General features: G+C 47.0%; 1 protein-coding gene across 5 annotated transcripts; it reads right to left on the reverse strand.

Moving 5' to 3' along the window:
• On the reverse strand, positions 1-24,961 carry SPAG5 (sperm associated antigen 5). Of its 5 annotated transcripts, XM_074018857.1 has the most exons (25): positions 24,842-24,961; positions 24,456-24,581; positions 20,943-21,123; positions 16,537-17,627; positions 16,253-16,427; positions 9,376-9,450; positions 9,042-9,134; positions 8,816-8,950; positions 8,484-8,603; positions 8,285-8,377; positions 8,068-8,181; positions 7,324-7,417; positions 7,005-7,152; positions 6,822-6,924; positions 6,525-6,658; positions 6,181-6,319; positions 2,447-2,558; positions 2,189-2,275; positions 1,800-1,920; positions 1,576-1,687; positions 1,109-1,189; positions 810-965; positions 655-729; positions 447-527; positions 1-207 (listed from the first exon to the last, which is right to left on the reverse strand). In XM_074018857.1, exons 4-25 carry the CDS (start codon positions 17,376-17,378, stop codon positions 136-138), a joined length of 3,162 nt encoding a protein of 1,053 aa, XP_073874958.1. In that variant the 5' UTR covers positions 17,379-17,627; positions 20,943-21,123; positions 24,456-24,581; positions 24,842-24,961; the 3' UTR covers positions 1-135. The 5 variants fall into 5 exon arrangements, 3 of the variants coding, with proteins under 3 accessions (XP_073874958.1, XP_005583295.3, XP_065388379.1); XM_005583238.5 differs by lacking the exon at positions 20,943-21,123; XM_065532307.2 differs by lacking the exon at positions 20,943-21,123 and having other exon boundaries at positions 24,411-24,581.
• Between the last annotated feature and the right edge of the window lie 1,940 nt (positions 24,962-26,901).

Here is a 26,901-nt window from a genome sequence, read left to right on the forward strand (position 1 = left end):
TTTGGAGAAATACATTAAATACACTTTATTTAAATAGCATTTATCTCAGTTGGCTCTATGCCAGTTGGTCTTGGTATTAGGGTAAAGGGGTATTGCAGGTAAAAAGGGGTGAAGCAGATTCTGGCCTTCAGTTTCTTAGCTCAGAAATTCCAGCAATCCCTGTAGCTCTTTGCATCCCCTCACCACCTCTGGAATAGAGAGCAGGGTCTGGGAAGAGAGGCAGAAAAAGCAGCTCAGGACCACAGGCCTAAGGCCCAGGGCTCCCAGCCCCAGGAGGCAGCTGCTGAATTAGAGGGGAGAAAACAGACACCACAGAGAAGCCTGCAATAGTGATTTAGGCCCAGCTCTCAGTAAAGGCTGGGAACGAGAGATGTGCTCATTAGTACCTCCTGGGGCCAGGCCTTGTACCAGGTACATTAGTTATATCACCTCCCTCCTGCCTGTACCTTATAAATATGCTGAACAATGTCATCTAGTTTTTCTAACTCCTTGTCAGAGCGCCGAAGGTTCTCCTCTAGGATATTTCTCTAGAAAGCAAACAGATTTTATAAGTCCTATGCATAAAAGAGCAAGCTTGGTAGGACAGGGGAAACATGGCAGGGCATTTGCTAATGATGGTAGGAAATGGCCCTGGAATGGCATGGACATTCTTACATGGCTCTGGAACTTGATCATGAGTTTTTCCTTCTCATTTTTCATCTCCAGGAACATCACTCTCAGTTTGTCCACCTAGAAATATGTCCAGATCAACAGGGGTACAGCCTGGGGTCCCCACCTGCTGTCCAGCTCCTCTGTTAACTCTGAGTCACCTCCTGAGAGAGCCACACTTTCTCCTGGATCCAATTGGTGGCCACAGGCTGGCAGTTGGAGTCCAGCTGGCCTTCCAGGGCCTCCTGGAGCACTTTGGTCTCTGTCTCCGCACGCCGAAGTGAGCGGGTAAGGTGGGTCACCTCCTCTCTAAGGCTCTGGGAATAAGAATGGAGAGGTGTCCAATAGGACATAAGGATAGACAACGCGTGGTGAACAAAAGTAAACCATTTCTCATATTTGGGATCCTGGCTGACCAGTAACACAGAAAGCAAAGGCCTGGGCATGATGGTGAACATACTATGAGCTCGCCACTCTTGTCTATCTGTTCTAGGATCTTCTCATTCTGCTGCTGTATCACTTCCTGGAGCTCCTTTTCATTCTGTGAGGGAAAGGAAGGTGAGAAGACACACGGAGAGCTGGTCTCTTCACAGCCGTTGCCAGGAGATAGGAGAGAGTGCCTGACCCATGCTCAGCCCACGAGACCAATTGATATCACTCCAATTCTTCCTCCAGGGCCAAGCCTGGCAAGGCACATTTCAGTGTTGGGAGAGTTCTGCTAGAGTTCCTGACTTCTCTCCTGGGTCTGCCTGGGAAGATAGGTCAGCCCATAGCTGAAATGTGAAATGTCTGACCCCAGGAAGGGCAAAACTAGGGCAGTGGTTGGAAAATCCCCACCACCCAGATTCCTGGAGAGATAATGGCTCCCAGTGGGCCAGTAGAGCTGCCCCAGTTCTTCATTGCCCCACTTCTAGGTCCCTCCTTCACCTTGTAGCGCAAGCACAAGGCCTGGTTCAGCTTCTCTATGTCTGCTTCCTTTGCTTTCTGGGCTTCCTGATGCTGTTCTTCCTGGGCTTGTAGCCTAGCCTGCAGCTCACAACTGAAGAAAGGAAGAATTCAGCAACATTCTTGTCCTCTCAGGGGCCAGTTCAACCCTTGGCATAAGAGGCTGTCTCACTGTCCCTCTGTCACCAAAACTGCATCCCACTCACATTTTTCGCTGCAGAGTCCTGATGGCTTCTTCTTTAGACTCTTGTAGCAGGGAACAAAGACTCTGAAGCTCAATAGTCATAATACTCATTTCTGCCAAGCTCTCCTCCATACCTGGGGTCTCTGAAAGAGAAAGTCCCAGATAGAGGTCTAGCCTTCCAGCCATGGAAGGAAGGAGGAGTGTATAGCCATCATTTCCACAACTCTTATCCGTGTTCCCCACCCACAGGATTTGAATGTCTGGAACATTACAGATCCCAGAAGGCAGAAATAAAATGAGCCCAAGTAGAATTGAGGTTTTTAGAGCAAAGCACTTCTCACTGCTTTTGTCTTTACTCATCACCACCAGATTTTCTAGAAATGAGGCAGGATCCCTGGAGCCCCTCCTAACCTGCAGGCTGAAGGGAAACCATTGATGCTACTCGGGTGAAAGCACTCTTGTCACTTCCAAGCAAGGGCACAGGAGTTGAATCTGGCTCTAAGAGAAAAACCAATAATGGGAGAGGGCCCCTCTGGTCATCCAGGGAGGGGTCTATCATAATGGAAGCCAGGGTAAGACAGACAAGCCCGCTGGTGGACATCTTCAACAGCTGAAGATATCGGGAGCAGGGTTACAAATTTCCCACCCTCAAATCCCAGGGCCTTTAACCTTCATCTGCCACTGCTATCAAGATGCTTCCCAGGAAGGTGCTGTCATTAGGCAGAGGGTGTTCCTGGGTGGGAGCACAGGCTGTACTCAGCAGAAGGGTCTCTTGTTCAGTCTAAGGGCAAAGAAGAAAAAATAGCTGCTGTTCAGGTCTAGTGAACTCCTGGGCTTCCAGGTAACTCCCAGCCATCTCCTCCAAAATGCTGTTCCACCTATTATCTCAATTATCTATCTTCAACTTCTCCATTAGTGCCTTTCCCTGAACATGTTTATATTCTTCAGCCTCTCCCACAAAAACAGCAGTGTTTTAAAAAAAAAACCTAAACAAAACCCTTCTTCTTACCTTAAATCCCCTTTTAGCTACTGCGAAAGAAAGAAAAGAAAAAAGAAAAGAAGGAGCCTATACTTCTTTTTCTTTTTTGAGACGTAGTTTTGCTTTGCGGCCCAGGCTGGAGTGCAGTGGCGCCATACCTGCTCACTACAAGCTCTGCCGCCTCCTGGGTTCACACCATTCTCCTGCCTCAGCCTCCCGAGTAGCTGGGACTACAGGCGCCCGCCACCACGCCCAGCTAATTTTTGTATTTTTAGTAGAGATGGGGTTTCACTGTGTTAGCTAGGATGGTCTCGATCTTCTGACCTCGTGATCCGCCCGCCTCGGCCTCCCAAAGTGCTGGAATTACAGGCGTGAGCCACCGCGCCCGGCTTATACTTCTTGTTTATAATTCTCACCATCTATTAACTCCCCAGCCCACTACACTCAGGCTTCTCCCTTGTCATTCCGCCTAAATTCTTGTCATTTGGTTCACCAATGGCAGCCTTACTTTCAAATGCAATGCATACATTGAAGCTCTTGTTTTACCTGACCTATTTGATATTGATGACCACATTGTTCTTTTAGAAACTTTCTTTTCTTAGCTTGCAGGACATGAGTCTCTCTCCTTTAAAGGCAGGCCTCACACCTTTCTGGTTATTTCTTCTCTATCCACAGGTCCTTCCTTAACTGTTGGATCCTCTGGGTTCAGTCCTTGGCCCTAAATTTACTCTAATTCATTTTGTGGCCTTGCCTTGGGAGCGCCACAAAAACATCTACTTCAAACTTCCTTTCCACATGAATGACTTCCATCCCTCTCTCAACTGGATTTTTTCCCAGTCTGCAGACTCAAAAGGCTAACTGCCTGTGAAGAATCTACCAGAAGGTTCCACAGTCAAATCTGTATGAAGCTGAGTTCACCATTTTCCCTGTGCCACCCTATCAAAAGTCTGTTCCTACTCCTGTATTTACTATTCTAGAGCAGGGAGAGGGAACATTAGCAAATTGTGGCCTACAGGTCAAATCTAGCCTGCCAACTATTTTTGTAAATAAAGTTTTACTGGAATGCAGCTAGACCCATTAATTTACATATCATCTATGGCTGCTCTTGAACTACAAAGGCAGAGTTGAGTAGTTGAGACAGAGATGATATGGCCCAAAAAGCCAAAAGTACTTATTATATGGTCATTTATAGGAAAAGCTTGTTGGCCTCAGTTCTGGAGGTGTGCTTGTGGCTGCAGCAGCTAACTGGCTGTGCACAGGTAAGGCCAGGCAAGGCAGGAGCCGCTCAGCATCTCTGCTTTGTCTCCTTGGCTCTTCCCCTGCCATCCTCGTCCTGCTACCTGGGACTCCAGGATGTGCCCTTTCGACCCTTTCCTAACATCTTCGCTCCTTTCCGCATACTTGAAACCCCATGGCTCAACCTTTCCTGTTCTATCCCTCCTCAGCTCTCCCACCTGAACCTCAGCTTTTCCAATCCCAAATCCTCCTCTTCTTTTGGATATTTCCTTGGAGTCTGCATCTCCTACCCAGAGCATTTCCTGCTCAGCCTGCTCCCTCTCCTCCTAGGCTAGGTCCTCTCTCCAGTTCTCCCGCCTTCTCTGCCCCCCGGGTCTAGGTCTCTCCCACCAACTGGTTAGCCTGCGTCACCATTACCTCCCCTCAGTCTCATCTCTCTCAGGCTCTCCACTCCTTTCAGCCTTGGTCCTCTGCCCTCCCGTCTGGGTGTCTGAGTTGTGGGGAAATGAAGTGCTTCCTATTGCTATTCCTCCCGACACATAGGTGAAGTGCTCCCTGAGCATGGAGATGATCCGGAGGTGTCACTAACCCGTCTCCACACACTAACACAGCTAACCCACTGGGCCCTCTTTCCTAGCAATCTAAGGATCATCATTCACTCTTCTGCCTCTTACATCAAATTGGTCACCAGGTTCTACTGCGTCTGCTTTCTAAATATCTATTGAATCCATTCACTCCATCCTTTCCTTTCTACCGCCTATAAAACTGCCATTATTTCAAGCCTTCAAAATCTGCCTTCTGGCTACCTCTCCAGTGTTGTCTCCTGCCTTGCCCCACGTAGCTCTCACGCTGCAGCCATGAAGAGCTGCTTCCCATTCCTCAGACTCGCTGCATTCCATATGAGCGGCATCTTGCCTTGTTCATCCTCTAGTCCCAGCACCTAACCCAGGTTTTATAAGGTAGACACTACAAAAAAGAACACATCATGTACAATGCGCATGACTTTCTACATATGACTCTCATATGTCGTCAGATGAAACTTTCATACACCATTCCCTCTGCCTAGTGGGCCTTCCTAAATACCCACCCCTACCCCACAAACTTCTAAATCTCAAGACTGTACCCAAGGTCAGCTGCTTTGAGAAGGGATCCTAATTCTAGAAGGTTGAAGTGGTCCTCCCCTCTCTATCTCTCACAGTGGTCCATGCAGACCTCTACCATGATCATAAGTCAAAATGACAAGTTTACATCTGGTTGTCTTCCATGCTAAACTGTAGATTTGTTGGCATTTCCTGTGCTCGGCACCCAGTTGGGAAAGAGGATCAGGTCATAAGCAATTGCCAGATTTTAGGATATTTGTTGTGTCTGAATAAGCTGAATATTCTGCTGAATAAGCTAATTACCTGTGTATTCTAAATGATATCAACCACTTATTGTTTAGTGCACACTGCGGGGAGGCCAAAGAAGGCTGTATTTCTGCTTTCTTGAAACATAGTCTGATTGAAGAGACCAGGTATCCAAGGAAAATTAATGCAAATACAAAAGGAGAGTAAGTTCATGAGAAATATGGCAGAAGAAAAGATCGCCAGGTCCACATGATTTGATTTGGGAACATTTCAAAGAAGGTGAACCAGGGAAGATTTCTTTTTTTGGGGGGGAAAGGGTTTCACTCTCACCCAGTTTGGAGTGCAGTGATACAAAAAATTAACCAGGTATGATCATGGCTCACTGCAAGCCTCAACTTCCCAGGCTCAGGTGATCCTCCCACCTCAGCCTCCTGGATAGCTGGGACTACAGGTGCACAACACTACACCTGGGCTAATTTCTGTATTTTTTGTAGAGATGGTTTTCACCATGTTGCCCAGGTTGGAAGGGAGGATTTTAATAGAATAGGCATTTCCAGTTTGAAGAAAGAAGAGAATGAATGTGGGAACAGCCAGAGTCTGGGTTCTGGAGATAAAAATGGGGACATATGTGTAGCATACAGGCAGTCTAGCTGGGGCAAAGTGTTCATAATAGGGAGGTAGAAGACAGGGGAAAAAAGGTTTAAGCAACAGGCTAATGAGGTCCTGTAGGTAACTGAAAGTCATATAAGGTCACAGTTAGAAAAAGAGTAATGTTTTACGAAGACTATTCTGTAAAATAAAGATACAATTGGAAGAGAAGAGAAGGAACCCCGGGATCCTACCTTCTCCTTTAGTTTTGTCTGTAGGAAGAGAGTCAGCCTCTGTAGTTGCTCAGTCAGCACCCCTAGCTTTTGAGAGTACTGCCGTGTTTTCTCCAGGTCTTGCTCCTGGTTATCTACTATGGTGCTGGCCAGTTTAGCCCTGAAATAAGGAACAAGGAAGATGACCAAAGACCAAATTACCTTCTCTGAACGCCTCTCCCAAATCCCCACAGAGCTGCATTAAAGGAGAGAAACGAGAGGCTCAACACTCACAGTTCTCTTCTTTGAGATTTTGGCTTCTAGAAGTGTTCCTGACAAAAAAAAATAAGCACTTGGGGGGAAGTACAGAGAGTTAGACAACTTACGTTAGGTTCTCTACAGTGTCCTTGAGGTTCTCACACTGCAAGCTGCGCTCCCGGAGCACTTCCAGTGTGGTTTTCAGTTGACACTCAACCTGACTCAGTTCCAGGTGAGCAACCTGATTCTCCTGGTCTGCAAACTGGGAAGACAAGAGAAGCAGCAAGACAGGGAGGGAGAATTTTAGTGCCCTAGGGACAGAGGCTTTTTCTAGTTCATGGTCTCAAACCTTACCTCAACATTATCAGGCAAGAATCACACTCTTGAGGTTTACCAGCTCCCTTGGCCCAAGCCATATTCCTTACCTCCAAGGTCTCTTTCAGGTCCCGCACCTCTTTGGCCAGGACAGCTTGTTGCTGCTGCAGTTCTGCCTGCATGTGTTTTAGTGCCATCTCTTCCTTTTGCCATCTGTCAGAGACCATATATTAGATCCCATTTGGTCCTAATTCCTGGATGCCTACTGCCACAATACCCTGTTAGGAACTCACTGAGCAGCCTGCTCCTCATTGCTCTGGATAAGTTGGCAGAGTAACTCATCCTTCACAGCCAGGTCCTGGGCACAATGGGCATGCTGACTCTGTAGCTCTTTTAGCTGGTTGTCCAAGTTGGCCAGAATCTGCAACTGAGCCCGGAGATCTAGAACAAAAGTATCCTAATGACACTATGCAGTTACCAGGCCAGAAACTGCCCAAACCTCTGCTCCAAAGAAAGTGCTCCTGAGTACTTCCTTGCTCTAGTGCCACACTCCAAGCCTTAACAGGGCTCAACTGCTTACATGCGTGCATACACACACACACACACACACACCTGTTGCTAGACGACTGTTTTCCAACTCCAGTTGTTCTATTTGGCCTTTGCACTCCTCTAACTGGGCAGAAACTTGTTCCAGCTCCCTGGAAACCTAGGAAGAAAAGATGGTTTTCCTCCTGTAGTTCCTCCTGAATCAATAATCCCAGGACTTGGTCCAGCTTCTCTTTCTGAACAAGACAGAAAACTACCTTGCTCCTGGGCATCAACATTGCAGAAAATAAGGTTGATCCTCAGGAAAAAGTAGAGACAGGAGAAAAGTTGCTAAAGTAAAGATGCTGAAGGGCAGAAGGCCGGGCGCGGTGGCTCACGCCTGTAATCCCAGCACTTTGGGAGGCCGAGGCGGGCGGATCACAAGGTCAGGAGATCGAGACCATGGTGAAACCCCGTCTCTACTAAAAATACAAAAAATTAGCCGGGCGCGGTTGTGGGCGCCTGTAGTCCCAGCTACTCAGGAGGCTGAGGCAGGAGAATGGCATGAACCCGGGAGGCGGAGCTTGCAGTGAGCCGAGATCGCGCCACTGCACTCCAGCCTGGGCGACAGAGCGAGACTCCGTCTCAAAAAAAAAAAAGATGCTGAAGGGCAAACGAAAAAACTGGGCTTAAGGCCATCTTACAGCTAAGGGACCTGGCTGGCCTCCAAACCCACAGGGTGAAAAGAAAACAGATCCAGGGTAAGAGGCTAATGATATCACACATTAGAAAGGAAACCAAGCCTAAGCAGTCCCCACTCCTGGTCTGTACCTCCTGCTTTTCCTCAATTGCTGCATCACGTTCCTGCAGGGCCTGCCGGCTCTTGACTGTGAGTTTCTCTGTGAGTTGTCGAGACCGACTCAGCAAAGCTGTCCATGTTGTATACTACCAGAGGAAGCAAGCAGGTCAGTAGAGCACACTTGAGGCAAAGCTCCTAACAGGACTTGATGTGAGTAAGGAATTAATTATGATGGCCCCAAATACTCACATCCAGTTGCATGGACCTCCAGTCCTGTCGCAAGGTAGAAGTAAGACTCACTGTCTGCTGAACCAGCTCTTCTTGCTCGGTATGAAGCCCTACCTACAAAAGAAAGATTGCCTAGGAGGGAGCCCCTTCCCTTTGGATACAGGTCCACCCTCCCAGTCTGTCAGCACAGACCCCAGGAAAGAAAATGCCCTTAAATTACCAGTTGGGTCTGGGTGTCCTTCAGAAGGCCTCTGAATTCCTGCATGGATGCTAGGTCTTGTTCCAGCTGGCTGATGCGCTGGCTGGCATGTGCACAGAAAGCCTCCAGCACTGTCTCTGCCTATTGAGGGAAGAGGTTGCAAGGACACAGTGGGCAACAGGGGAGCCAGCACAAAAAGCTGTAACCATCTGACACCTCAATAGATCAGTTCTTTACTCCCCAGGGCAGGCAGTTCTTAGGCCACCCATCTGTGTCTAAAGTGCATTTGTGTTCCTACAGGAACCCTGAGGTGGAAACCTCCCACATACAAGAACAAATGCCTGGCACCTTACCACATCCTTGCCTCTGAGAGCCATTTCCTCTCTGTGCCTTGCCTCCTCCCTTTCTGCTTTGAGGCTCTGGAGCTTTGCCCTCAATTTCTTCAGTAAATCAAAACAGCAAGAGACCAAGATTTCTGTATGCCGAGACTATACAATAAGAATCAATTGATGTGTCTGGTTCTTCTTTATGGCTTTTAGTCCCACCACAGGCCTCTACCTCCATCTTCATGCTGCTTACCTCCTGACTCACAGTAGTTTTATCTTCTTCTAAATGCAACAGGGATAAGTGAAGCAAGGATATCAGCTCTTTAGAGACAAGCAGCCATGATTGCTGTAGAGAAAAAAATGGGTAGGTGAGATCAAATAGTCACTAAACAAGCAACAGGGGCACTGGGGAGGAAAACCACTAACCCCAAATTCCAAGCTCCCCATAAGGAGATGTACTTTACAAAGGTTTGGAAACCTTCCTTCACCACCACAGCTTAGTATCACCATCTACTAACCACCCAAGATTCTCCATTCTTGATCTTCACAGGAGACCCAGTGGTGGTGTAAGGTCAATCAACACTTACCATGACATTTCTGGCCTGCTGTAGGGCCTGTCCCATCTCATGGCTCTCCTTAAGATGCTGAAGTTTATTAGTTATCTAGCCAGAAAAACAGAGTTGTTCCTTGTTTTGTTTGTTTTTGAGACAGAGTCTTGCTCTGTCATCCAGACTGGAGTGCAGTGGCACAATCTCAACTCACTGCAACCTCCATCTCCCAGGTTCAAGCAGTTCTCATGCCTCAGCCTCCCAAGTAGCTGGGATTACAGGCATGCACTATCACACCCAGCTAATATGTAGTTTTAGTAGAGTCGAGGTTTCACCATGTTGGCCAGGCTGGTGGCCAAAGTGCTGGGATTACAGGGGTGAGTCACCATGACCAGCCAAGTTGTTCCTTTTGAGTAGGCAACATGTATTGCCAGCACCTCATTCTTCCTCCCACCCAGTGAGTTTTAGGAGCCTTTCCTATTTTATTTATTTTTTATTTTCTGTAGAGATGAGGTCTTGCTATGTTGCCCAGGCTGGTCTCAAACTCCTGGCCTCAGACACTCCTTCTGCCTCGGACTTCCAAAGTGCTCCTCCCACACCCAGCCACCTTTCCTATTAAAAGTAGGAGCAAAGTTCACAATTCAATTCAGTGAAGCCAAGTCAGAAAGAAAAATCCACAGGTAGGTAAAAAATTTCTTTGTTTAGTCAGGCACAGTGACTCATGCCTGTAATCCCAGCACCTTCAGAGGCTGAGGCAGGAGGATCACTTAGGTCCAGGAGTTCAAGACCAGCCTGGGCAACATAGTGAAACCCCATCTCTTTAAAAAAAAAAAAAAATTTTTTTTCATTAGCCAGGCAGGCATGGTGGCACATGCCTGTATTCCCAGCTACTCAGCTGGATTGAGGTGGGAGGATCCCTTGAGCCCAGGAGGTAGAGGCTGCAGTGAGCCATGTTCATGCCACTGCACTCCAGTATGGGTAAGAGTGAGACCCTCTCTCAAAAAAAAAAAAAAAAAAAAGAAAGAAAAAAAAAGGATAAACCAATTTATATCCTACAGATAAACAGAGTATGCTTACCAGCTTTACCTATTTTATTATTTGCTATTGAGTCACAAGAAAATGGCATCTCACTGTTCAATTTGCATTTTTTTAATGCCAATAATGCTAACCTTCTTAGGTATTTATTCATCATTTTTACTTCCTTAATTGTCTGCTCATTATCCTGGGTCAAATAGATAAAACTCATAGTGTGCATAGAGTAAGTAAGTATGATCTCAAAGGCAGTAGAACCCTGGAAGATAAGTTCTAAGAGAAAAGTGGGAGTCTTCATTACTGAGGCAAGGCAGCCATCATCTGGGGAAAAAATTACTACTGGAGCAGCAGTGCTGATTTCTTGGAGTTCATGGCTCCCTTCCCCAGCAAAGCAGTTATCATTCACTGCTGCATCGTGCAGTAAGGCACAGAGTAGCACATGAGCTTGGATAGGGCTCACATAGTGCTCAGCTGGACAGTCAGGCAGGTGATGAGATTAATGTGAAGGAGGCAGCCAGGCAGCAAGGACATGGCATGGTGATGGAGAATGGCTAAAGATATGTCATTTCCCCTCTTTGGTTCTGCTTCAGTGGCCTACAAAGGGACCTGGCAAGCTTCAGGGGAAGAGGATGCAAGGCAGATTCAGGGATGGGAAACAAGGTCAAGAACCAGAGGAAAGGATACAAAGATATAAGAAAACAGGAGAGAAATTGAGCAGCTGGAGGAACACGGAGCTTACGATTTCCAGGATTTTTGGCAAATGGTAAAGTCACTACTTTGAGGATATTTCAACTCAAAGGAGGTCTTTGCACATTTGGGGACCATCTCTTCTTAGCAGCAGCCACCTATTATCTCAACAGCCACAATGGTGAAGTGCTATCAATTCCTTCACCTGCCACCATTCCCTTCCTTCCTAGGCCTGTGTTGTAACAGAGTCCTCTAGAACATTGTTGTTATTGTTGTTGTTGTTTGAGACAGTCTCAATCTGTTGCCCAGGCTGGAGTACACTGGTGCGATCTCAGCTCACTGCAACCTCCACCTCCTGGGTTCAAGGGATTCTCATGCCTCAGCCACCCAAGTAGCTGGGATTACAGGAGTGCACTACCATACCTAGCTAACTTTTGTATTTTTAATAGAGATGGGGTTTCACTATGTTAGCCAGGCTGGTCTCAAACTCTTGGCCTCAAGTGATCTGCCAGCCTCAGCCTCCCAAAGTGCTGGGATTACAAGCATGAGCCACCACATTGGGCCAACAGTGGTCTTTTAGCTACTTTCCTCTCGTATTTCCTGCAAAAACTAAGTACCCTTAAGTTTAAATTGTTACAAAGACTTTAACGTCCAGCATATTACCAATATTGACAATTTAAAATAATTGTTTGGGCCAGGCGCGGTGGCTCACGCCTGTAATCCCAGCACTTTGGGAGGCCAAGGCGGGCGGATCAGGAGGTCAGGAAATCGAGACCATCCTGGCTAACATGGTGAAACCCTGTCTCTACTAAAAATACAAAAAAATTAGCCGGGCGTGGTGGTGGGTGCCTGTTGTCCCAGCTACTTGGGAGGCTGAGGCAGGAGAATGGTGGGAACCCGGGAGGCAGAGCTTGCAGTGAGCCAAGATCGCGCCACTGCACTCCAGCCTGGGCGACAGAGCGAGATTCCGTCTCAAAAAATAATAATAGGCCGGGCGCGGTGGCTCAAGCCTGTAATTCCAGCACTTTGGGAGGCCGAGACGGGCGGATCATGAGGTCAGGAAATCGAGACCATCCTGGCTAAAACGGTGAAACCCAGTCTCTACTAAAAAATAGAAAAAACTAGCCGGGCGCGGTAGCGGGCGCCTGTAGTCCCAGCTACTCGGGAGGCTGAGGCAGGAGAATGGCGTAAACCCGGGAGGCAGAGCTTGCAGTGAGCTGAGATCCAGCCACTGCACTCCAGCCTGGGCGACAGAGCGAGACTCCGTCTCAAAAAATAAATAAATAAATAATAATAATAATAATAATAATTTTTTTTTTTTTGAGACGGAGTCTTACTCTATCCCCCCGGCTGGAGTGCAGTGGTGCAATCTCGGCTCATGGCAACCTCCGCCTCCCGGGTTCAAGGGATTCTCATGCCTCAGCCTCCCGAATAGCTGGAATTATAGGCACCTGCCACCACACTCGGCTAATTTTTGGTTGTTTTTTTTTTTTTTTTGAGACGGAGTCTCACTCTGTCACCCAGGCTGGAGTGCAATGGTGCGATCTCGGCTTACTGCAAGCTCTGCCCCCTGGGTTCACACCATTCTCCTGTCTCAGCCTCTGGAGCAGCTGCGACTACAGGTGCCTGCCACCACACCCGGCTAATTTTTTTGTATTTTTAGTAGAGACGGGGTTTCAGTGTTAGCCAGGATGGTCTCAATCTTCTGACCTTGTGATCCACCAGCCTCGGCCTCCCAAAGTGCTGGGATTACAGGCGTGAGCCACTGCGCCTCGCCAATTTTTGTATTTTTAGTAGAGACGGGGTTTCGCCATGTTGACCAGGCTGGTCTCGAACTCCTGACCTCAGGTGATCCGTCCACCTCGGCCTCCCAAAGTGCTGGGATTACAGGTGTGAGCCACCACACCCAGCCTATAATAAAATTATTAGATTACTCTTAAATATATCCAGTGGCATAAATACCACATACACCAAAATGATATGATACCTAGTTGCTATCTTTTAAAAATACAAGAAAAAGCTCTTCTTAGCAGTCAGAAATTTTATTATGTCATTGCTTTTTCTCTTTGAACATTTATTTTTCTCACAATTTCATCCTAATGTAATATATTTGTATGCTTTAAAGTCTGTTATTAGCTGGGCACAGTGGCTCACACCTGTAATCCTAGTGCTTTGGGAGCAAAGGCTGGCAGATCACTTGAGCCCAGGGGTTTGCGAACAGCCTGGCCAACATAGCAAAACCCCATCTCTACTAAAAATACAAAAAAATTAGCTAGGTGTGGTGGCATACACCTACAGTCCTAGCTACCCAGAAGGCTGAGGTGGGAGGATCACCTGAGCCAAGGAAGCTGAGGCTTTAGTGAGCCCTGATCACAACACGGTACTCTAGCCTGGGTGACAGACCGAGACTCTATCTCAAAAAATAAAAATAAAATCTGTTATTAACCATCATCTCTGCAATAACAACAAAAGTTCGTCTAAATTTAAATTAAAATTTCCTTTCAACTCCTTTGACTAGAAGAAAAAGTGAAAAAGCTTTCTTTTGGATAGAGAAATCTTTTAATCAGTTGTATAGTAGTCACTGTAATAATTTCTAATAAAATAAACATGCTCAGCAAAATTTAATTGGAAATCACCTATTAATGAAATTGATGGAGCTTCCTTCCCCTTATTAGTTCATATATCTGTGGATTACTATAATTCTAGCAATAAGAAATGGTTCAGCAACAATTCATGACTCTGTTTTTTGAGGCAGGGTCTGGCTCTGTCACCCAGGCTGGAGTGCAGTGGCAAGATCTCAGTTCACTGCAGCCTTCAACTCCCGGCCTCAAGTGATCCTCCACCTCAGCCTTCCGAGTAGCTGGGACTACAGGCACAAACCACCGCACCCAGCTAATTTGTGTATTTTTTTGTAGATATGAGGTTTCACCATATTTCCCAGGGTGGTCTTGAACTCCTGAGCTCAAGTGATCCTCCCACCTCACTCTCCCAAAGTACTGGGATTACAGGTGTGAGCCACCATGCCAGCTGACTCCTTTCCATTCTTATAGATGTAAACACTGAGAAATCTTCTTCACATAAACAATAGGGGCCAGGCGCGGTGGCTCACACCTCCCACTTTGGGAGGCTGAGGCAGGCAGATCACGAGGTCAGGAAATCAAGACCATCCTGGCTAACACGGTGAAACCCCATCTCTACTAAAAATACAAAAAATTAGCTGGGCACGGTGGCAGGCGCCTATAGTCCCAGCTACTCAGGAGGCTGAGGCAGGAGAATGGTGGGAACTCCGGAAGCGGAGCTTGCAATGAGCCAAGATCACGCCACTGCACTCCAGCCTGGGCGACGGAACAAGACTCCGTCTCAAAAACAAAAAACAAAAAAAAACAAAAAAACACACAGAAAAACAACAATAGGAATAAGTAGAAACAGAAGAAGGGAGGCTGAGCACAATAGCTCATGCCTATAATCCCAGCACTTTGGGAAGCTGAGGTGGGAAGATGGCTTGATCCCAGAAGGCAGAAGTTGTAGTGACCCGAGATCACACCACTGCACTCCAGCCTGGGTGACAGCAAGACTCTGTCTCAAAAGAAAGAAAAGAAAAGAAAGTATGTTCTTCTTTAGTAAAGTGGGCATAGGCAATCAGGCATTTGAGAACGGAGAAGTAGGAAAGAAAAACAGTGAAGAATACATGTGGATAATGAGAATAAATAAGGTCTAATATTTGATAGCACAACAGGAGGACTACAGTCAATAGTAATTTGTATATTTAAAAATAACTAAAATAGGCCAGGCGTGGTGGCTCATGCCTGTAATCCCAGCATTTTGGGAGGCCGAGGCGGGTGGATAATTTGAGGTCAGGAGTTCGAGATCAGCCTGACCAACATGGAGAAACCCCATCTCTACTAAAAATACAAAATTAGCTGGGTGTGGTGGCACATGCCTGTACTCCCAGCTACTCAGGAGGCTGAGGCAGGAGAATCACTTGAACCTGGTAGGCGGAGGTTGCAGTGAGCCGAGATCGCACCACTGCACTCCAGCCTGGGCAACAACGGCAAAACTGTCTCAAAAAAAAAAAAAAAACAGGCTGGGCGCAGTTGCTCATGCCTGTAATCCCAGCACTTTGGGAGGCTGAGGCAGGTGGATCACAAGGTCAGGAAATCGAGACCAGCCTGGCCAACACAGTGAAAACCTGTCTCTACTAAAAATACAAAAATTAGCTGGGTGTGGTGGCATGCCCCTGTATTCCCAGCTACTCAGGAGGCTGAGGCAGGAGAATCGCTTGAACCCAGGAGGAGGAGGCTGCAGTGAGCCGAGACCACACCATTGCACTCCAGCCTGGGTGACAGAGTGAGACTCCGTCTCAAAAAAAAAAAAAAACAACTAAGAGTATAATTGGATTGCTTGTAACACAAAGGATAAATGCTTGAAGGGACAGATACAGATACCGCATTTTCCATGATGTGATTATTGCCCATCACATGCCTGTATCAAAACATCTCATGGACCCCATGAATATATTTACCTACTCTGTAACCACAAAAAATAAAAATTATTTTTAAAAATGTTTTAGGCTTATTCACAATTTTCCTTAAAATATTAAATATAGTCTACCAATGCAAAAAATGAAGAAAAAGAATACATGTGGAAGATGATGTTCTAAAAACCAATTCCTTTAAAACTTTCCTTGCTTGCACTACTTTGGAAAGTTTTGATGTACCCCAGGAGTATAGTGACTACCCATAGCTTTAAGGGGATTTTTCAGATCCTCAGCTTTTTTGTTTAAGAGACAGGGTCTCACTGTCTTGCCCAGGCTGAAGGGCAGTGGCATGATCATAGCTCACTGCAGCCTTAACTTCCTGGGCTCAAATGATCCTCCTGCCTCAGCCTCCTGAGTAGTGAGGCATACAAAACCATATCCAGCTGATTTTTAAAAAATCTTTTGTAGGGATGGGATCTTGCTATGTTGCCCAAGCTGGTTTCAAATGCCTGGCCTCAAGCAGTCCTCCCACCTTGGCCTCCCAAAGCAGTGGGATTATAGGCATTAGCCACCGTGCCTGCCCAGATTCTCAGCTTTTACAAATGTTCTAAGTATAAGCTTGTGATAGGAGTCCCCTTTGCCCTCTGGCAGCTTCTCAGCTTAAATTCCAAGGAAGAGAGCCCACTGGGATCCTTCAAGCTTTGAAAGGAATCTTCTTACCCCACTGTGAGATGTGTCAGTCTGTGTGCTACTGTCCTGGGTTTCTGGGTGAGGGACAGCCAGCTGGCTCTTCCAGTCCCGAAGCTGGCGGGAGAGAACCTCCAGAATGACAAGAGAGCTCAGCAGGTTATCTTCCAAGTCATGTCGAGACAAGGCAGTCAGATCTGGAGGCCGGCTGCAGCAGAAACAGAAGAACATGACAAAAAGAAAGGGAGGGGAAAGGATGGGAGGGGAAGGTCCAGGATAATGGAACTCACGAGGCGCAAGAACATAGGGGCACTTACCCACACAGGAGCCGCTCTGTCTCAGAAGTACTGTCCTTGGTGCCAACCAGGCCTGCCTGGGATGTGTTTGTACTCTTTTCCTGTGGTGCTGAGGGAGTAAACCAAGTCCCCACCGAGCAAGTAGAGAAAGGGGTAGTGCCAATTGCAGCATCCCGAAGCATCGAGGGAATGGATAAGCTTTGGCGGAGATTTTCCAGCATGACGGAGGTATTTACACCTTTTTCCAGCCAGGCCAGTGGGGACATCCAAGACTCTGTATCAGAGCCAAGAATCCTACCAACATCTTCTACTGCTGGGCCTGGAGCTGCTTGGGATTCCATTTCTACTAGATTTGGTGTCAGGCATGTGGACAGAATATCTTCTACATTTGAGACAAGTGCTTGATCTTCTGATTCAGACTCCTTAGGGTGTGTAGGAAAGCTCATTTCTCTTTCCTCCATAGCTCCATGCTCTACAATTTCCTCCTCTGGGTCCACATGATTGACAGGGAAATCTGCTGCCAAGGCAGTTGAAGGGGAAAGCCAGAGAAAAGAGGAAGGCAAGAAGGCGTTACTTTCAGAAGGTACTACTAAGTCCTCAGGCACAGCCTCAGTCCTACTGTCCCTCAGGCTTTCCTTGGAGCAATTTAGTTGTTCAGAAGAGGGATTTGGTGGAGACTCTAAGAGATGGGACGGAGATTCCTGAAAGATAACTTTCTCAGATACAGCAGCAACAACTTCTGAAAACCTGTCTTCCATGCAGGGTGCCACCTCCTCTCTCACCAGATCTCCTGTTCTCAAAGGTTCATTTAAAGATATGCTGTTTGTCTCTGCCATGGTATCTAAATGGGCCTCAAATGTCATGTCTTGCTGCTGCCCCAGTGGAGATGGTATAAGGACGATGGTTTTAACCACATAGTTGTCCAGTGGGTCTACTGCTTCCTCAGACGTTTTAGGAGTAGAGCTAGTTTGGGGAACTGGATCTAGAGGCTGCTCATCTGATTCATGCTGACAGGCTTCCAGCCACTTTGAGGAATGACTGAAATGTTCTGAAGGGAAGTCTGTCCTCTTGGCATTTACAAAATCCACTGGAGATGAGTTGTTGCTGCCTTCCTGCCAAAGGAAACAAAAGTAGTTGTCTAAGGCGGTCAATTCGGTTCCCAACATACAATTACAAGTGCAAGATAGTGTCTAAACTCAAAAAAGAAAAGAATTCTTACTACCTCTGCTTAGGTAAGAACTTGGCTAATCTTGGTTGCTCATATAGAGACCCAATAGTAGGGAAAGAAAAGCTGCTAAGCCATTTTGGGTCCTTCCAAGTGAACCAGCCTACATTATAAACAGGCTGACAGCCGGGCGTGGTGGCTCACGCCTGTAATCCTAGCACTTTGGGAGGCCGAGGCGGGTGGATCACCTGAGGTTAGGAGTTCGAGACCAGCCTGGCCAACATGGTGAAACCTTGTCTCTACTAAAAATACAAGAATTAGCCAGGTGTGGTGGCGGACACCTGTAATCCCAGCTACTTAGGAGGCTGAGGCAGGAGAATCGCTTGAACCCGGGAGGTAGAGGTTGCAGTGAGCCAAGATCGTGCCATTGCACTCCAGCCTGGGCAGCAAGAGCGAAACTCCGTCTCAAAAAAAAAAAAACGGCTGAGAATATAGATCCGTATCATGGGCAGATGGCAACTTGAACATGACCCCACTCCTTTCCATTCCGAAATCTTAACGCACTTGTAGATGAACAGGTAGGAGGGGTCCATAGGGTGTGAGTGAAGGCTCAAGCTGTCAGAATCTAGAGTTGGTACAAGATCTTCTCCCGGCCGGGCGCGGTGGCTCAAGCCTGTAATCCCAGCACTTTGGGAGGCCGAGACGGGCGGATCACGAGGTCAGGAGATCGAGACCATCCTGGCTAACACGGTGAAACCCCGTCTCTACTAAAAAATACAAAAAAAAACTAGCCGGGCGAGGTGGCAGGCGCCTGTAGTCCCAGCTACTCGGGAGGCTGAGGCAGGAGAATGGCGTGAACCCGGGAGGCGGAGCTTGCAGTGAGCTGAGATCTGGCCACTGCACTCCAGCCTGGGCGACAGAGCGACACTCTGTCTCAAAAAAAAAAAAAAAAAAAAAAAAAAAAAAAGATCTTCTCCCTCTTGGCTGGGCGCAGTAGCTAACGACTGTAATCCCAGCACTTTGGGAGGCCAAGGCGGGCAGATCACCTGAGGTCAGGAGTTTGAGACCAGCTGACCAACCTGGTGAAACCCCCATCTCTACTAAAAATACAAAATTAGCTGGGCGTGGTGGCGCATGCCTGTAATCCCAGCTACTCGGGAGGCTGAGGCAGGAGAATTGCTTAAACCCAGGAGGCAGAGGTTACAGTGAGCCGAGTTTGCACCATTGCACTACAGCTTGGGCAAGAGAGACTTCTTTGAGACTCCATCTCAAAAGAAAAAAAAAAAAAAAAAAAGATCTTCTCCCTCTTGAAACAGATGAGAATTTGGGAACCAGAGTTAGAAAGCACATGGACCACAGAGATCCATGAAGTCCAGGGAGAAAGGGCAACACTAACCTGTGCCAGTGACCTAGTCGTATAGTCCACAGAGCTAAGGGCATCCTGAACACAGGGGCTGAACCAACTTGGCCCTTGGGATTTGAAGAGACCTAGACTTTGTAGCACAGGAGACTAAAGAGCAGAGAGACTTCCTCCTGATGCCCTGACAAGGGACTGACAACCTCCCTACTGCTGGGTCACAGGGAGAAAGACAAGTGCACCTTCTACCAACTGCACGATTGCTGGACCTGAGACTCAATGAACAACAAAAGAAAATATGAATGATCTTAAGTGGATCTGGTATAGCCAGAGAAAGGATAAACACTAAGATAGTTAGTAAAGGCAGACCTTAGGCCAGGTACAGTGGCTCATGCCTGTAATCCCAGCATTTGGGAGACCACAAGTAGGTGAATCGCTTGAGTTCAAACCTCATCTCTACTAAAAATACAAACATTAGCTGGGTGTGGTGGTGCTGATGCGTCCCAGCTACTCAGGAGGCTGAGGTGGGAGGATCATTTGAGCTCAGGGGGCAGAGGTTGCAGTGAGCCAAGATTGCACCACTGCACTCCAGCCTTGGTGACAGAGCAAAAACCTGTCTCAAAAAATAAATAAATAAATAAATAAAAGAAAAGGTAGACCCTAACAAAACAGAGCTGCCGGAAGACACAGATGATAATCTGAACAACAAAAAACATGAGTACTTAAGCTTTAACTACAACATAAATACACACAAAAAGACTTTTTAGAAATAATAAATATTATTTTAAATAAAAAATGTCAGTAAAATGAATTGAAAGAGTAAATTATCAGAGTTGAAACTAGAATTACTGGCCTGACAAGTGGATGAAATATCTTAAAGCAAAGATAAAAATATAAAGAAATGTAAATCTGAAGGAAAAGCTAAAAGAATTAGAAGATAAACCCAGGAAACCTAACAGTTAAATAAAAGAAATTCCAGAAGAGAACATATATACATAAGGCACTGATTAACAAATATTAGAAGAAAATTGCCCCAATAAAAGACCTGAGTTTGCACATTAAAATGGCCCACCAGTTTCTAAGCAGGACTGACTAGAAAAGATACAAGCTAGACACATAATTATAAAATTTCTGTGCTACAACGAAGATAAAACTATTTTGGAAGCTTTCGATAGAAAGTCCAATTATTTATTAAAAAAATAATCAAACAGGCCAGGCGCAGTTGCTTACGCTTGTAATCCCAGCACTTTGGGAGGCCGAGGTGGGTGGATCATGAGGTCAGGAGATCGAGACCATCCTGGCTAACACGATGAAACCCCGTCTCTACTAAAAATGCAAAAAATTAGCCGGCCGTGGTGGCGGGCACCTGTAGTCCCAGACACTTGGAAGGCTGAGACAGGAGACTGGTGTGAACCCGGGAGGCGGAGCTTGCAGTCAGCCAAGATTGCGCCACTGCACTCCAGCCTGGGCGACAGAGCAAGAGCCTGTCTCAAAAAACAAAAAACAAAAAACAAAAAATAATCAAACATGAAATTTCTCATTTATATCAGTGGATAAAACAAAACCAAAGTTAGGTTAAAAAGGGCTTCTGATATTCTGGCACTGTCCTACTTACTGACCTGGGTATTAGTTACATGGATGTGTACTTTATAGTAATTTGTTATGCTGTTATGTTTTATTGTAATTTCATGTATCTTACTTTAATTTTGAAATTATTAAAAGGTATGGTGGCTCACACCTATAGTCCGAGCTATTCAGGAGGCTGAGGTGGGAGGATTGCTAGAGCTCAGGAGTTCAAGGTTGCAGTGAGTCAAGATCACACCACTGCACTGTCGCCTGGGTAACAAAGCAAGACCTTGTCTCAAAAAAAAAAAAACAAACAAAACAGGGCGCAGTGGCTCACACCTGTAATCCCAGCACTTTGGGAGGATGAGGCGGTCGGATCACAAGGTCAGGAGTTCGAGTCCAGCTGGGCCAATATGGTGAAACCCCATTTCTACTCAAAATACAAAAACCAGCCGGGCATGGTGGCGGGCGCCTGTAGTCCCAGCTACTCGGGAGGCTGAGGCAGGAGAATCGCTTGAACCTGGGAAGCAGAGGTTGTCGTGAGCCAAGATCGTACCACTGCGCTCCAATCTGGGCAACACAGCGAGACTCCTTCTCAAAAAAACAAAAAGACAATATAAACATGAGTGTGTGTGTGTGCATATATACAAAATAGACACACATAAAGAGATGCATGAAAGAATTGTCAAATATGACAGTTATCTAACAGAAATATTTCTTCCTTATACATTTATATATTCAAATGCTTCAAACAATTAAAATCTATTAATAATCAAAAATTTACAAACAGGCCAGGAGCAGTGGCCCACACCTATAATCCCAGCACTTTAGGAGGCCATGGTGGGCGGATCACTTGAGGTCAAGAGTTTGAGACCAGCCTGGCCAACATGATGAAACCTCACCTCTACTAAAAATACAAAAAATTAACCAGGCATGGTGGCACGCGCCTGTAATCCCAGCTACTGGGGAGGCTGAAGCAGGAGAACTGCTTGAACCCGGGAGGCGGAGGTTGCAGTGAGTTGAGATCATGCCACTGCACTCCGGCCTGGATGAAGGAGTGAGACCCTGTCTCAAAAAAAAAAAAAAAAAAGAAAAAAAAAAAATTAGGCCGGGCACCGTGGCTCATGCCCATAATCCCAGCACTTTGGGAGGCTGAGGTGGGCAGATCATGACGTCAGGAGTTCGAGACCAGCCTGACCAACCTGGTAAAACCCTGTCTCTACTAAAAATACAAAAATTACCTGGGCGTAATGACACATGCCTGTAATCCCAGCTACTCAGGAGGCTGAGGCAAGAGAATTGCATGAACCTGGGAGGCAGAGGTTGCAGTGAGCCTGGATGGCACCAATGCACTCCAGCCTGGGTGACAGAGTGAGACTCTGTCTCAAAAAAAAAAAAATTTGCCAGGCATGGTGGCATACACCTGTAATCCCAGCTACTTGGGAGGCTGAGGGAGGAAAATTGCTTGAACCCGGGAGGCAGAGGTTGCAGTGAGCCAAGATTGTGCCACTGTGTACTCCAGCCTGGGTGACAGAGTGAGACTCTCAAAAAAAAATTTTTTTTACAAAACAAAAATAATGGCTATTTTGTTGGGGAAAAACCCTTTTCATCGAGTAGCTGACTACATCTGAAGGTAGTACGCCCAGTAGTTAAGAGGGAAGGAGAATTCAATTTCAATCTAGTATTCTGCTATTGTGATTAAATAATCATGGTTAAATTCTATAAGCTCAGGCCAGGCGCTGTGGCTCCTGCCTGTAATCCCAACACTTTGGGAGGCTGAGGCAGGTGGATCACCTGAGGTCAGGAATTCGAGACCAGCCTGGCCAATATGGCAAAACCCCATCTCTACTAAAAATACGAAAATTAGCCAGGCGTGGTGGCACATGCCTGTAATCCCAGCTACTAGGGAGGCTGAGGCAGGAGAATCGCTTGAACCGAGGAGGCAGAGGATGCAGTGAGCCAAGATCATGCCATTGCACTCTAGCCTACGGAACAAGAGCGAAACTGCATCTCAAAATAAATAAATTAATTAATAATCATAATAAATTCTATAAGCTCTATAGAGCTCAATTTCTACCTAGTACTTATTTATTTTCCACCTTAAGCTGTACTGTCTAATATGATAGCTACCTGTCACACGTAGCTATTTAAATTAAAAATTCAGGCCAGGCGCAGTGGCTCACGCCTATAATCCCAGCTCTTTGGGAGGCAAAGGCGGGCAGATCACCTGAGGTCATGAGTTCGAGACCAGCCCGATCAACGTGGAGAAACCCCATCTTTACTGAAAATACAAAAATTAGCTGGGCGTGGTGGCACATGCCGGAGGCTGAGACAGGAGAATTGCTTGAACCCGGGAGGCAGAGGTTGCAGTGAGCCGAGATCACACCATTGCACTCCAACCTGGGCAACAAGAGCGAAACTCCATCTCAAAAAAAAAAAAAAAAAAATTTAATTTAATTTAATTAAAAATTCAATTCTTCAGGCCAGGCGCAGCGGCTCACACCTGTAATCCCAGCACTTTGGAAGGCCGAGGCAGGCGGACCAGTTGAGGTCAGGAGTTTGAGACCAGCGTGGCCAACATTGTGAAACCCTATCTCTACTAAAAATACAAAAAATTACCTGGGTGTGGTGGCATGCACCTGTAATCCCAGTTACTCAGGAGCCTGAGGCAGGAGAATCCCTTGAGCCCTGGAGGCAGAGATTGCAGTGAGCCAAGATCACTCCACTGCACTCCAGCCTGGGTGACAGAGCAAGACTCCCATCTCAAAAACAAAAAAATTCAATTCTTCAGTCACCTCAGCCACATTTTAAGTGCTCGGTAACCATGTGACTAGTAGTTACCATGCTGGACAGCACAGATTATCAAATATTTCCCTCATCCCAGAAAGTTCTATTGGACAGTAGGTATTTTGCAACTCTTTCAAGAAAGACTGCTATCATCCTACTGTTACTCAGGATGTCATCTGTCTTTATACACTCTTTCCTCCTCAAACCAATTTTACTGATATCCCATCTCCTTCCAAAAATAATTCATATGCATGAAAATGAATAGATATGATTAATGAAATAACAAAGTCATGGTCAAAAAAGAGGAAGCAAAACTTCCTATTTTGCGAGTAACAGTAGCTGTATGTGATGATCCAGTTTGGCCTTGAGCTTTCTAGAAGGCAGAGCAAGAGGGAAAATATGGTAAACTGCATAGTTCTCATTATCAGAAAGAAAAGGATAGCAATTTCTTCAGGAAGACAATTTTTCCAGGCAGTTAGTCCCAAAGCCTTTCTTTGAGGAATCTTATACAGGAGTCAAGCTTCTTCCTTGACAAGTTTTGACAGCAACTGAAATGCAGTTTCTACATGGCTACATCTCTCAAGACGTTTAACAAAAGTACAAATCGGTGAGGGCAATTCTGCAAGGGGCTAGTTTAAACTAAGGTGATCCAAGTACCCTGCCTTCCAGTGGTGTAACTTGATCCCAGGAGAGTTCTGACTACCTCCTAGAGTGAATGGATATTGCCTCAATCTTACAGCTGACTGACCTTTCCATAAGTGACCCCATGTTGGAGGAAGAGCACTAATCAGAGTGGCAGGATTTCTAAGTAGTTTGATAAAGGTCGAAGGGAGGAGGAGGAGGAGGTAATAAAAACTAACAGCTAAACAGAGATTCAGGTTCTCAGTAGATTTCCTTTAACCACCCTAGGGCACCTCTCTGTTGGCCTGAATAGCTGTAAATGGATGTCAGTGACGTAGAAGACTTCATTATCGTTATTAATTATTCTAGCCCTGGCCCTCTGTTCCCCTGAGCTCTCACCCTGGGCAAACAGCCCAGTCGAGAAGCTGTCCAGGCGAATCTCACCTGCAGCCCCAGCTTGCACAGTGATGGGGTCAGCGAGGAGCAAGCGGGGGGCCTTTTTCCAGAGTTGGTGAGGGCACCGGGCTGCAGGATAAGTTCGCGGAGAGGAGTTCTCATAGCTGGTTTTCCCTAAGAAAGAAATCAAGAAAGAGGGCTAGTGTGAGGAAGCCTGGGCTCTGCTAGCCCGCCCTTCCTCCCTCCCTAAGAAGCCCAAGAGGCGATTAGAAGAGTAGGCTCGCATTCTAGTCGCGCAGGAGCGGCAAGGCGAACAAAGACTCCACAAGCACCCAACCCCGGGCTCGACCCAACTTTCCAGGACAGTCGACACGGCCGGTGCCCCCGCGCCAGCAGCCCGGCCCAGCTCTCTCCGCCGGAGCTTTCCCGCTCACCGTCTGGGGCGAAGGCGACAGGCTAAGGCTCAGTTTTTTCACCCGCCACATCTTCAGCCAGAAGGCAGGCCGATCACGTCTCAAACCAAGTCGAGGACGCCATGTTCACCCGCCGTCTGTGTTTGAACCTGCTCTGCGCTTCCCAATTGGCTGCTTCAGGCGGGCGCGTCCGCTCGGCGCTGGGGCCCGGGGACGGGGGGCGGGTCCCGCGTTGACCACGCCCCCGGTCCTGCCAGCCCGTGGATTGTCACGCGCTTTCCGCTGACGGAGCCCTCACCGCAGACACCGACTGTAGGGCTGGATGCGGGCCCGGCCCAGGACAGGTCTTGTGTCCTCACACCGGGAAGGACCCCGCAGGTAGCTGGGGAGTCCAGGAGTCCATCCCTCCTGATTCCAGTGGACCTCCTCACATTCATGGTGTTCACATCCAAGTTGTCTCCGTGGATGGAAAGAGGAAGCCGCTCCCTAGGTCTCCCTCAGGCCCCTCCAGCCGCAGCCTTGACGGGAAAGAGCCGGCCAGGGAGTCTAGAAGCCGAAGCGGTGACAAGCTGCTTCCCTAGGCTTGGCGGGCCCGCGTACAGGACGGCCTGGGCCGTGGTTCTTGACCTGGGCTGTAATGTCTCCAGAGTTTCTGGGCTTTTCCTGGGACTTGCTCAGGCCGGCTACCAGTTTACTGGGCTTACCGCCTACATGTATTGAACATTGAGTGTGTGCCTGGCGCTGTGCCGAATGGCGTGTAGTAGCTCATTTAATCCGCATAAGGACCTACGTAGTGAGAAATACTATAATACCCATTTGAAACAGGAAGGAGCTGAGTCAGTGAGACCGTGTGTAATTTGCTCAGCATCGCACAGATAGTTAAATGGCAGAGCCGCCCTTCCTCCCCGCCCCGCCAGCTCCTGCCTTCTGCTTGTGCACGGGAAGCCTATTGAAGGTAGGACAGCCGAAAAGTAAGTATTCAGAGTGAGCCGTTTGCGAAGGTGTGTTCCTTTGCACACTCACGGCGCCCTATTTACACTCTGCAAGTCTTAATACATTGGGGGAAAGCAGCAGTCCAAAGAGTAGGAACTATGATGTTATAAACTGCAGCGTCCTCAGGACGGGCTCCCTAGCACTGTGTTGTCCAATACATTAGCCCTAGCCATAGTGGCTTTTGAGCACCTCAAATGTGACTAGTCCCAGTGGGAATGTGCTATAAATGTAAAACACTGTACAAACTGGATTTCAAACACTTCGTATGAAAAAAAGAATGCAAAATAGCACCAGGTGCCATGGCTCCTGCCTGTAATCCCCGCACGGAGGAGGCAGAGGCAGGGGGATCCTTTAAACCCAGGAGTTCGAGACCTGCTTAAGCAATATAGTGAGACCTATGTCTACAAAAAAAAAAAAAAAAAAAAAAATTTAGACCGGGTGCGGTGGCTCACGCCTATAATCCCACACTTTGGGAGGCCAAGGCAGGTGGTTCACCTGAGGTCAGGAGTTGGAGACCAGCCTGCCCAACACAGCGAAACCCCATTTCTACGAAAAATACAAAAATAAGCCTGGTGTGGTGGCACACGCCTGTAATCCCAGCTACTCGGGAGGCTGAGGCAGGGAGAATCACTTGAACCTGGGAGGCGGAGGTTGCAGTGAACTGAGATGGCACCACTACACTCCATCCTGGGTGACAGAGCTACACTCCATCTCAAAAAAAAATATTTTTTGTAAACCAGGGGTGGTGGCACACACCTATAATCCCAGCTTGGGAGGATCGCTTGAACCTAGTTCAAGGCTGCTATGAGCTATGATCATCCCACTGCACTCCAGCCTGGGCGGCAAAGCAAGACACTGTCAAAAAAAAAAAAAAAAAAAAAAAGGAATGTATCTTTTAAATACTGTTTATATGTTGAAATATTTTAGGAATATTGGGTTAAATAAAATACATTAATTTTTTTTTTTTTTTTTTTTTTTTTTTTGAGACAGGGTCTTGCTTTATCACCCAGGCAGGAGTGCAGTGGTGCTATCATGGCTCACTGCAGCCTTGAACTCCTAGGCTCAAGCAATCCTCCTGCCTCAGCCTC

The sequence above is a fragment of the Macaca fascicularis genome, chromosome 16, assembly GCF_037993035.2.
Source record: "Macaca fascicularis isolate 582-1 chromosome 16, T2T-MFA8v1.1".
Classification (NCBI taxonomy): domain Eukaryota; kingdom Metazoa; phylum Chordata; class Mammalia; order Primates; family Cercopithecidae; genus Macaca; species Macaca fascicularis.